The sequence below is a fragment of the Macadamia integrifolia genome, unplaced genomic scaffold (genome assembly GCF_013358625.1).
Source record: "Macadamia integrifolia cultivar HAES 741 unplaced genomic scaffold, SCU_Mint_v3 scaffold2567, whole genome shotgun sequence".
NCBI lineage: Eukaryota > Viridiplantae > Streptophyta > Magnoliopsida > Proteales > Proteaceae > Macadamia > Macadamia integrifolia.
Window position 1 is genome coordinate 33,653 of NW_024868803.1, and position 11,916 is coordinate 45,568.

Genomic DNA, 11,916 nt, shown 5'->3' on the forward strand with positions numbered 1-11,916 from the left:
TTTTTTTTTTTTGTTCCTTGTTTCTTCTTCATTGTTCTTCTGTTCTTCACACAAAGAACCTGAGATTTTTTTTCTTCTGTTCTTCATTCTGTTGAAGACTACGGTGAGCTCTGTACCTATCTCTTTTTTTTTCTTTCCTTCTTTCTCTTTCTTATTATGTTCTTCATTCTTCTTTTGTTCTGTAACTTCTGCATACGATACCTATTTTTTTTTCTTCTTTTTTCTTTTGTTATTCCTGTGCTTTTGTTTTTAATTAATTAATTAAATATGCTTATAGCCTTATATGCAGCTATATATTAGTTTATTACTGCCTAGTTTATTCTGTTAGATTGCCATTAAGTAGGTCATCAGTTGGACAATTGCTGAATTGCATTTTGCTCTTAATCTGTCCTATTTTGATTTCAGTTTTTAATTCTGTTTGCTAGTTCTCAACTCTGGTTTAGTCAGTTGGAAGTATGAATATTTAATATTTATTTATCATATAAGTAATAGAATCATAGTTTTCAAGGTGCTGCTAAGGCATTGTCTTACCAGCGCCTTGGCGCTGATGCGGTCTAGAGATGGTAAGACAGTGCTCTGCCTTACGTGAAGTGGCGCGTTATGGATTTTTTTTAACACATTTTAAAATTACTTGATAAAGATTCCAAATATAAATTTTTTATTGGTAGGTGTATGGTTTTGTTAACACTTGAGATGTATGGGATCAACTTTACTCCACCAAAAATAACCAAAACAAATACACGATTCACAAACAAGGTTTGGATTTTGTCAAGGGTTTTAAGAAAGAGCTTTGAGAAGGAATCAAGGAACAAAGAAGAACCACTAATCCAAGCGACCTTTGCTCCGGCAACAGTGAGCTTGCTCCGACAGCGGTGAGCTTCATTCTTCTTTGACAGGAGTAGAAATATGGTGGATGACCTTAGGGCTTAGGCATTCATTTTGGCATCATATAGGTAAGTATAATAAATACTTGTATTTTTTATATCTTCTTTTCTTTATATTTATAATTTTGTTGCATAATTATGTATTTATATTATATGTTAATATGTTATGATGATTGATGATTGATAATTGATGAAGATGGACTTAGTTTATTCACTTTATTGATTTGTTTTCTTGATGAATATCTTACATTTGTATGAATATGAACATTTAATATTTATTTAACATATGAGTAATAGGATTCAACTAGCATTTGAGCCAAATAGATTGGTTTTATAAAAAGATTATACAGGAACGCTTTAGTCAATAAAACGACGCATTATGCTTACCTTATCGCTAAGGCACTCCGAAAGACCCTCAAACGCCTCCGTCGTCTTACCGCCTTAAAAACTATGAATAGGATTCAACTAGGATTTGAGTCAAATAGAATGGTTTTATAAAAAAATTACACAGGAACACTTAATCAATAAGGCGAAGCTTTATGCCCGCCTTATTGCTAAGACGCTCTGAAAGTCCCTCAAACGCCTCCGTCGCCTTACCGCCTTAACAACTATAGTTTCACTTATATAAACACTAAACAGTGAAGTGTAGTGCTACATCCAGCGATTGACATGTGTCCAAGGCGACTCCGACAGTATGATCACAGAGAAAGCCATCGGATCTGCAGTTGCATCCTGGATCTGTATTTTAGCGGATCCCATTAGACCCAACCCGACAATACTGCCATATTCAAATCAGATTTTTGTTAAAAACAGAGCTAAGATCAATCCTGTAGCATCAGAATCTGATTGCAAGATTGGATATTGAATGTAAGGATAAATAATATGTGCTCAGAAAAATGAATTCTGACATGTGAAAATTTCATAATTCATCACCGCCGGAGAATGAAATGTAACATGAAGATATTTAAATGAATTGAATCTAATGATCCCCCCACCCCCCACCCCAAAAAAAAAGAAAAAAAAAGAAGAGGGGTGAGGAATCCAAATCAGAAGCTATCATTCATGGAAGAGTTTCAGCCTATTGAAAATAAATATCAGAATAGCGTATATTACCCAAAAAGGGCTATAATCATCGAGCCACCATGAGAACTACATAAAAGCTAGGGTTTTTCCTCTAGCCTCAATGGGTCACAAATCAAAATCTATTCACAAAAGTTTGAATTTTGAACATTAAGAACGGCTGAAGAAAAATGGTCTAAGTTCGAAAATCTGAGGGAATTCAAAGATTGGTAAAGATTTTTCGGTCACAATTAATTCAGAAACACGAACCAAAGGATTGCTCGTCATATTTACACACAAATTCTTTGATTTTTTTTTTTCAAAGGGGCAAAACAATGGAAATCAAAAGAATGGTGAAGAGAGAGAGAGAGAAAAAAGAGGAAGAATTACAGAAGAAGAAGATCATCACTTCTGCATTCCACAATAAATATAATTGGCAGAATAGGCCCAACAATTTGAGACCCAAACCTTATGTTCCAACTCAACAAAAGAATCAAAGTTCAGAGTTCACCTAATTGCCAACTAAAAGATCAATAAACCATAACCCAGCCATGACTTCATAATGAAAAATGGCATCCAGCATCATATGAAGGAAGCAAGGGTCTGTTCCAATTGAAGAAACCACTGCTCAAGCACAAGTTTAAACATAATAATTAAAAGCTTGTATAGAAAAAGAATGAAAACACACCTTATGTAATAATCATATTTAGCAGGCAAATCAATCTTGGTCATGAAAACCTCTTCAAATCCACCGTCTCTACATTTATCCATAGAATTAAGTGTCAAAGCAACCTCGTCTCGAAGCTGAATATTTGAATTTTATCAGATTAGTACAATGTGCAAAAGCATAAGACAAAAAGGAAAGAAAATAAATAATGAGAACCAACATTCTCCTTATAATAATAAACCCAAAAGTAAAATTACCTCTAAGAAACCACTCCTTGTCAGTCGGAATGTCAAATTAAAATGAGCTGATGAATCACATAATACCATTGGAAATAATTGGACACATTGACTTCTTTCCTGCAATTCCCAATCTCTGAATAAATATCAAAATTTAATAGAAAAATAAAATCTTAAATACTTGCCTGCAAATATAGGCAATGAGGAGGCCACAGTAACTTAATGAACAATCAAACCAAGACCCAATAGCAAATTATAAGAGGAAAAATAAGAAGAGGCAACAATGTTAAACCCTTATACCAAATACAATCATATAAATAAGCAACCGACAAAGTCCTGGGAGAACACGAGATATACCTCCAAGGAGAGCACCGGCATCCACCGGAGTAGAAGGGCCCAATGCCGGCGACTGCAGCTACTACTAGATAAGAGATCTTGATCACGATCGCAGGGAAAGAGAGCTTTCACCTGGGACAAAAATCCTCTGCAATTCCCTGAAATACCCATTTCGGTGATTAACACGTGTCACATACCAAATGAACGGTCCAGATGTTATTCAACTTATAAAACCAATTTGAACCGAATCAGTGAAGAACCAATTTGAACCAAACCGTAACACAACAAACCGGTTTGGTTCATAAATTTGAAATAAAAGTTGAAAGTTTCACAAATCTCTCCTCTTTCGACTCTCTCTCTTTCTCTCTCACGACTCTCTCTCTTGTTACGATTTGGTACAAACCCTAACCATCTCTGTCGACTCTCCCTCCCTCTCTCTCTCGACTCTCTCGATCTCGCTCTCAACTCTCTGCCCTTTGTCGACTCTTCCTCTCTGTCGACTCTTCATCGCTTGACTCCTCACTCTCTCTCTCTGTTTCTTGCTCGACTCGCTCTCTCCTTGTGTTACGAAGCGTTCTTTGCAAAGGTATGAAATACGGTTCGAAGAATGAACATCCCTCTCTTTCATGTAAATATTAATGTCTCTGCAAAGCCTTCTCTCTCTCTTTTACATTGTAATTTGAACAAAGTTGCTCTGTGGTTTTGAATGCTAAAATATTAGGTTTTCTGTTCAATAAAATTTCAATTTCAATATTTTTATTTGCTTGTTGTCTCTCTGTCTCTGTTCCTTGCTCGATTCGCTATCTCTGAAATTGAAATTTTTTTGAAGTATTTACATTGTACTTTGCACAAAGTTGCTCTGTGGTTTTGAATGCTGAAATATTAGGGGAAATGGTTGTTCTTAACCACTTATCGGTGACATATGACATATAAAAGATATTCTATAAACCATACATTGATGTTTGCTTTTTGCCTTGAATTTTTTTTCACTAGTTTCCTTTTGGCATCTTCTCTTATATCATGTTAATTTAAGCATTACATACTCGGACTCCTACATACTCTGTAGAGTATATTGTCCATCAAATATCCATGTCAATTATATTTTTTTTGTCACTGTTGGAGCCCTTTTTATGTAAGCTTTTCTTAGGGGTATTGCATTTTACAAAGAAATGGATGCACAACAGCGAATGTGTAGCTGTGGTGAAGGGGTGATGGTCATCCAGACTTCTCGAACGTTGAAGAATCCTGGACGACGATTTTACAGATGTCCATTAGGTGAAAAACATCCGGGTTCTTTCATTTGGTTGGACCCAGCGTTGAGGGACTGCATAGACACTATAGACACAAGAGCAAGTCATTCGAATGAAAGTATTAATAGGAACACACGGGTCATCTCGGCTATTCGTCAACCACCTTATAGTCCAAATGTGCGGAACCAAGTAGTAGTGGATCAGTCATGCTCAACCATTATTATGGTTTAACCATCTTCGTGTGTATTTGGGTGTTAATTCTTTCGTGCTATGTCTTCTATGTAACATCCTTGTAAATAGAACTATTATTTCATTAATGAAGTTGGTTCCGTCATTGCCAACCATATGTGGGGTTATTATTATGATTATTTCCTTGTAACTATAATGTACTAACAATCTTTTTTGTAGGTAAGAAGTCTTTAGCTCAAAATGGTAGAGCACCTGGGTTAATGCCTAGGTTATGGTGGTTCGAATCCACCAAGACTTTGAAAGTGAACGAATGTGTTCTACCTTATTACTGTCATGTCCTTCTGCTGGTTTTTCAAGAGTTGTGTGTGTGAGTGTTTTTTTTTTTTTTTTTAAGTGGTCTACCTTACTGCTGTCATGCCCATCTGAAGCATACTTTGAACGTACTTTGTCCTTCCTGCCCTGGGGATTTTGATGTATTTATTAAAAAAATTTAAGTAGTCTAGTTCATTAAGATTGAAGTTATCGAATCTTCTACATGGTTATGATATGTCAGCATAATAGGGCATTAATCTACTGATAGTCCTTGGCATTTTTTACTTACCGATCATAGATTTTTGGTAGAACTTGTTACAATTGGAGTTTTTGGTACAATTTGTAGGTTCTTAATTGCATGCTTTTATATTGCATTTAGATATCCACTTGATAGGCCTTGTTGATGACCCAATTGAGGCTTATGCTTTAAGCAATAGATGAACTAGCTATTTTATTCAAAAGTCAGGCACACTCACCTTGTTGATGACCCAATTTTAAGACTCTAACCTTCATATTCTTCTGTTAGATGAACTCAAGTATTGAAACAGATTACAGCAACTTCAGCCGAGCTGTGTTCAGAGTGCACTATTTGGGTTGTTGACATGGGCAATGAGATGGGCAACCAGAACATATCTGGGACGCAAGGTACATCGTGAAGACAGGTATATTTATTAAATTGATTAACAGATATGGAGAAGACAAATGTGTTGATCATGAAAAAACCTTTACTGTAAAAAAAAAAAAAACTCACCAACAAGTCTAAATAGAACACAGTATACAACAGCAAATATTGGCAATGGAATTGATGCAAAAAAGGCCCCAAACATCCCTGAGAAGAGAAGAAAGTGACAAAAACAAATAGCAAAGAATAAATTAAATTGTAGGGATTGGGGGGCGGAGGGAGGGACCAACCAAATATTGAGAAGAAGATCATTAATGTAGTTGATAGCTGGACTACTCTCCGGCTCCCTACATGTGTCAATCCAAGAAGGCCAACATTTTCACTGCAAGAGCAATCGGTCTTTATTAGTACACAATCAGAAGCTTGGAACGCATTTTGACATGAATGTTTGCAAGAAAGAAACATACATGATAGCTGCACTTCACTCTTAATGGAAAGTCTACTAATTTAAAAAATAAAAGGAGAAAGTGCTATGGATGTTGATTTAATGGTCAGGAAGTTAATTAAACCCATTTTGTGTCATAAGACTTCCTAAACCATATTTATAAAGTAGTTATATAGTTCACCCAGTTAAGATTCAGCTACATAACATTTTCTGTGCTTGCTATAAAACATCATTGATATAAATCATCACTGCATATAGCACGCCTCAGTCCTCTCCAACCACAAAGAAGAATCTATTTGGACTGTATTCCATCTGTAGTAGACTTTCCATTCCCCTTTTGTATTCCATCTATGGACAAGACTGATAACTTTTTCTTCGAATAGGGAGAGATAGAGAGATGCAACATTGATAAAGTGAAACCTCTTTCTGTCCCCTTCCCATTACTCACTCACATAAGCAAGAGGATAGTAAGAATTCCAATAACAAACTACTTATGTGAGAGAATAAGGAGGGTTTCATTCACAAAAAGGACAGTGAATTTAGTGAATAGATGCTCATTTGTGCCTTACACCAATGCGCTAGTACCAACAGCAGCACCAAATATCCCATCAAGCAGCATGCCAATACCCCAACAGTATCTATTCTTGAACAGAAATAGATAGAGACATTTTCCAAGACAAGATTTCGCATCTATTTAAATTACAGGTTGTTGTAGCTTCTGTACCTTGGATGTTAAATTGGGATTTAAATTCTATATTTAGCCTTTGTTCATTTATTGTGAGGAGGCACCAGTTGATTGAACCAGTAGTTGATTCAAATGCCATGAGAAATTATTTTTATTGTATCAGTACCCATCAGGGCACTTCAGTCCAGATTACTGCATGTATACCTAATGCAGCATATGCTTGGTTAATATGATGTGTTTAATGTCTCATGGTATTTGTGCTTTGACATTGAATGGATGTTTGCACTGCATCAGCTATCAAATTTTTGCCTTGGTGCTGTTGGTAACTTCTGATGTGCCGAATGGTTTATCATATAGATACTGTTGGCCTTTTTAAGCCATCGACCTCCAGAAAAAGGGTAGCTTGTTTGTTTTTCCTCATTATGTTGTCCCATTCAGGTTTTCAAGAATATTTCTGTTCAACAGGCATGTCCCAAGAGGCCAAAGATAGCGACATTTTCCAAGACAAGATTTCGCATCTTTTATCTCACCAGACAAGTCATGTGCTCTACTGTTTCACATTGCTAGGCTCTGTATACTTACCACATAGACAAGAGGTGAGGACGACCAGGATAATACTTTCATAACACTCTCATGAGTTAGTTCAGAAGCTTCACATGCTACTAAATGGATGATGAACAAGGGTGTTAAACCAGAACCAGAATGAATATACATTTAAAAAGACCCACTTCCCTCAAAACAGTGAACTGAACTTATCAAGAGTATTTAGTACTACATAATTCTACTTCAAGTTCACCTTACATATCTACATAACTAGACTACTAACCTCCAACTCATCAACCTGAATCACTGATAAGAAAAGGAACAAGGAGAAACAAGCCAAAGGATACATATTATGTTACAGGACATTACTACAGACTGAGGGAAGTGAACATATGATACCAGAATTTGTTAGTGCCGAAATCGAAATACAAAGTTTTTCATCTCTATCAAGGTCAGTTGCAGACTGTCTTCAGTCTCTTTGCAGCCTGCACGAAGCCCACAATTACCTGCAACTCATCCAATTGCTTTCAACAACAAACAGAAGCAATTGGGTTTCACATGTTAGAACTCACAAGTTCTCCTGAACATTATTTTATGTTAGTTGAAAAAAAGTTAGCATGCAAAAAATCAGCACTACCTACATGACAGGGTACCACATTGGATTGTTCATTTTATTGTTGTCCATCAATTGATGGGTGAAGGCTTGTAATGGGAAGTAACATGTATCTTTCCTCTTCACTGCTTGGTGAGAAAAAGGGTGAACTTGCCCTTCAACCCATTTTGTGAAGAGGTTGCAATGACATATCCAGTTTCATAACAATTTGCACTGTCCACAAATTATAATAAACAGTTTCAAGCTCCAAGCTCCAAGCTTCCACCCTTACCATCCTGAGCTTGTACAGCCACAAGAAGAGCACTTGCAGCAAGAATTCAACTTAGACAGCAACTACTACACTCCTCAGTTTGCTTGCTTCAAGTTTGGACAGCAACATGCAGCAGTAGTATGAGCAGGAAGACAACAGCATGTGAGAGACAGCAGCACCATTAAGTTGGTCAACCAAAATTGTTGCTGCTGGTCTGTGACTCAAGAAGACCCTGTGATAGCCTGGGGAGGAGGAATTCTGGGCAGATTTTTTTTCTTTCTCCCATAACTCCCCTCTAAAGTATGAACCCAACCATCACATTATAATAAGGGAAATACTATGGAAAACCAAAATGCAATATGCACCATTAAGTTCCCAAATTGGGGTTATGCACATCTGAAACTGGCAGAAAGGAAAGGAACACCAAACCATGCCCATATAGCTAGGACTCAAAGAATGAGTAGTAGCAAAGACAGAACAAACCAAGCTATAAGTTAACAAATTATAAAACATGCAAGTCAACAAAGAAAGCAAAACCAAATCTAATCAATCAACTAATCAGCCATTAAAACTTGCAAGTTAACAAATCATAATGTAAGACAACCAGTGCATTCACTTTTCAAAGTCTTGGTGGATTCGAACCACCATAACCTGGGCATTAGCCCAAATGCTCTGCCAATTTGAGTTAAAGACTTCTTACCTACGAAAAAAGATTGTTAATACGTTATAGGCTAAAAATCAATAAAAAAAACTTAGAATCCTGGACTACAACCACATAAGCACAAAAATAAATATGCTATGAAACTGTGTTTTAATAGCACAAAAAAAGCCATCACATTAACGGAACTTAATAGTAAAAAAAGAAGTCCTCATTAGCTGAATCTAAATATAATCTTCATCCAGTAATTGATGAGCTGCAGATGCTTGAGATGATATATGGGAAATAGAATCCTGCAAGTGACATTGAATGTTAGGGTAATCCATAATAAATAAGAAAAATAAAAAATGCAACAAACAACATAACAAACTAAACCTACTCACCATAAATGACATGTAACTGGGATCTGTGTTATCCATCATATGTGTAGGAGTTGGTGCAGTAGTTGGTTGTTGGTTTTGTAATCGTTGACTGTTACTTGGTCCTCCACTTTTTTTTTTTCCTTTTCCTTGTTTTTCAACCCAACTCTTTAACCGTCTACCACCTCTTTTACTTTTCTCTTTATGCTTCAAACGTAATCCATCGTATATGTCATTTGAGAAATCAGTCAATATTGGCATATCAAGGCAATCAACTGGGTTTCTAATATCACCAAGCTTCAACCTTAATTCATTCGCAGTATCCTTCACCAACTCGTATCCCTCAACTGTATTTGAAGCTTCTGCTGCTATTTGAATAAGTTCATGACAAATACGCCTATACCGTTGCGTACAGTCCAAGTTGACATCTTGTTCAACTTCTTTCCCCCTACTGTCATTGACCACCATATTTGTTGCTCCCCGTGTCCATCTCTTCAAAATATAGTATTCAGGAATACGCTTTATATCTAACACATCCAAAACTTTCAAACAATGACAACACAGAATACCATCAGTCTCGAATTTCATGCAAGAGCATGCTACAATTCCTTGAAGTGGGTTACAACATACTTTATACTCACAGTCTGCTTCATAAATCCCAACCCGAAAATAAATGTATGGATTCCCATCAGTTCGACTTATAATGGTGCAAACAGTCATCCAATTGTATTCCTCTTGAAATAACTGAAAAATAACAGGAGTGTAGAGTTCCCCAACTTGTTTCTGTACAATAGACATTGAATTTGCAAGTCGTGGCATCTTGTTCCGTGCATCAAATTCTGCTTTTAATTCATTACCACGCTTCTGGTTAAGAACTCTCTCAAAGTGTTTAAAAAATTGCACAACATCCAAAGTTGACTTCAAATAGTCCTTCAAGTCACTGTTGAGACTCTCACTGAGCTGTGTACTTCGAATGCCTATTGTGAATGTGTTTTTCATATAACACCTCGCCCATTGACTTTTAAGCCCATATATGCGCTGCAACCATTCATTATTCTTAACATCATACTCGTCCAACAAATTAAACAATGCTGTCTCGAATTCATCTTCCACATCGTATTCGTATATGCATTTCTTTAAATTTGTAAGAAAATGAGAGCCATCCTTCATCATATGACCCAAATGCGTAATGCCATTCTGCATTAAGTGCCAAGTACACAATCTGTGCCATGTCTGAGGCCACATTTTTTTTAATGCTCTAGCCATAGCTTTGTCTTGGTCCGTGAAGATAGTTATAGGCTTCTTTCCACCATGTGCTTCAGCAAATACCTCAAACAACCATTTGAAAGATTCCACTGTCTCATCATATAAAAGTGCAGCCCCGAATACGGTGCACCCTCTATGATGATTGAATCCAGCAAACAACCCAAACGGCCTACACTCTTTGTTGGTGCGAAATGTAGTGTCAAAGCTGACTACATCTCCAAATTGTGTGTAGTCAATGATCATCTTTGGATCAGCCCAAAATATGTTAGTTATTTGTTCTTCACTATCCAGCTGAAATGAGTATGTGAAAGATGGGTTGTTCCTAGTTTGGGTAACAAAGTACTTCATCAAACTACCTGCTTCACCATATGTTAAGGCACGTTGTCTTTTAGTGCGAAGATAATTCTTAACATCTTGAGTCATATAGCTTAGGTTTTCAATCCCACCAGCATGCCTACCCATCAACTCAACTGTGGATCTAGGCCTGATTCCCGAGTCATCTGCCAAATCAATTTCATACCTATGTATGTCTAACATATTCCTTTGTGAACGCATCATATGAACTGTTGATGTAGTATGAAGCTCATGATTATGTTCTCTCACAAAGTCACGGCACTTGTATTTTCCCTCATCAACCAAATATATGTTCATTCGTGCCTCGCAATTTGTTCTTGTCTCAGCTCGAGGGTTAACAATATTGACGTCTCGCTTGTCACTCAACCGAAACCCAGCTTTTGAACAGACAAATCCCCTAGATGTTATAGTCGTGTTGTCTTTCTTGCTTTTATTCACAAAGTGTCTCCTAACACTAAACCCCATTGCCCGTCCATAACTATTGTAATAATCGTATGCATCCTGTTCTGAGTTGAATAACATCCCAAACTCAGGTTCACTCGCATCATTCATGCAAACATTCTCCATATTAGACAAAACAAGGACAAAGACAGCAAATCTCTTAGGTTTGACAGAGACAATGAGCAAATAAAAATAATGATTTTCAAATCAGACCCTAAATCTGCATTCCCATCTTCAGTCATATGTCACTGGTAAGTGGCTAAGAACAACCCTTCCCCCTAATATTTGCAGCATTAAAAACCACAGAAAAACCCGGTTCATAGTACAATGTAAATACTTCAAAAAAATTTCAATTTCAGAGATAGCGAACCGATCAAGGAACAAAGACAGAGAGACAACAAGCAAATAAAAATTTTAAAATTGAAATTTTATTGAACAGAAAACCTAATATTTCAGCATTCAAAACCACAGAGCAACTTTGTGCAAAGTACAATGTAAATACTTCAAAAAAATTTCAATCTCAAAGATAGCGAGTCGAGCGAGGAACAGAGAGACATCAAACAAATAAAAGAGAGAGAAGGCCCTTTGCAGAGACATTAACATTAACATAAAAGAAAAAAATAAAAAGAGAGAGAGAAGGCTTTTCCCTCATCATACCTTCTTTGCAAGCGCTTCGTACCAGAAGGAGAGAGCGAGTCGAGCGAGAAACAGAGAGAGAGAACGAGAGGAGTCAAGTGAGGAAGAGTC

At 36.7% G+C, this 11,916-nt stretch overlaps 2 protein-coding genes and 1 non-coding gene across 16 annotated transcripts in view; all 3 read right to left on the minus strand.

The window, feature by feature from the left end:
• Positions 1 to 3,076, minus strand: part of LOC122066760 — an 8,835-nt gene extending 5,759 nt beyond the window's left edge. For 2 of the 14 annotated variants that reach the window (XR_006136454.1, XR_006136453.1), the window contains exons 1-2: positions 2,868 to 3,075; positions 2,632 to 2,747 (exon numbers count right to left, since the gene is read on the minus strand). Coding sequence is in view for 3 of the 14 variants with exons in the window: in XM_042630599.1 (XP_042486533.1) it covers positions 1,536 to 1,662; positions 2,632 to 2,747; positions 2,868 to 2,936 (312 nt within the window). In the remaining 11 variants the exon portion in view is untranslated. Of the gene's footprint in view, positions 1 to 1,439; positions 1,663 to 1,920; positions 2,547 to 2,631; positions 2,748 to 2,867 lie in introns of those variants that run through there. The other 12 variants (XR_006136451.1, XR_006136449.1, XR_006136457.1 and 9 more) reach the window with 10 other exon arrangements.
• LOC122066764 lies at positions 1,936 to 2,023 on the minus strand. Its single transcript, XR_006136460.1, has one exon. It is a non-coding gene; the product is annotated as a small nucleolar RNA U54 (small nucleolar RNA).
• Positions 3,077 to 8,932: 5,856 nt separating the features above from the next.
• LOC122066762 (protein FAR1-RELATED SEQUENCE 5-like) lies at positions 8,933 to 11,295 on the minus strand. Its single transcript, XM_042630604.1, has 2 exons — positions 9,133 to 11,295; positions 8,933 to 9,042 (listed from the first exon to the last, which is right to left on the minus strand). The coding sequence occupies exons 1-2, from the start codon at positions 11,293 to 11,295 to the stop codon at positions 8,974 to 8,976; spliced, it is 2,232 nt and encodes a 743-aa protein (XP_042486538.1). The 3' UTR covers positions 8,933 to 8,973.
• Between the last annotated feature and the right edge of the window lie 621 nt (positions 11,296 to 11,916).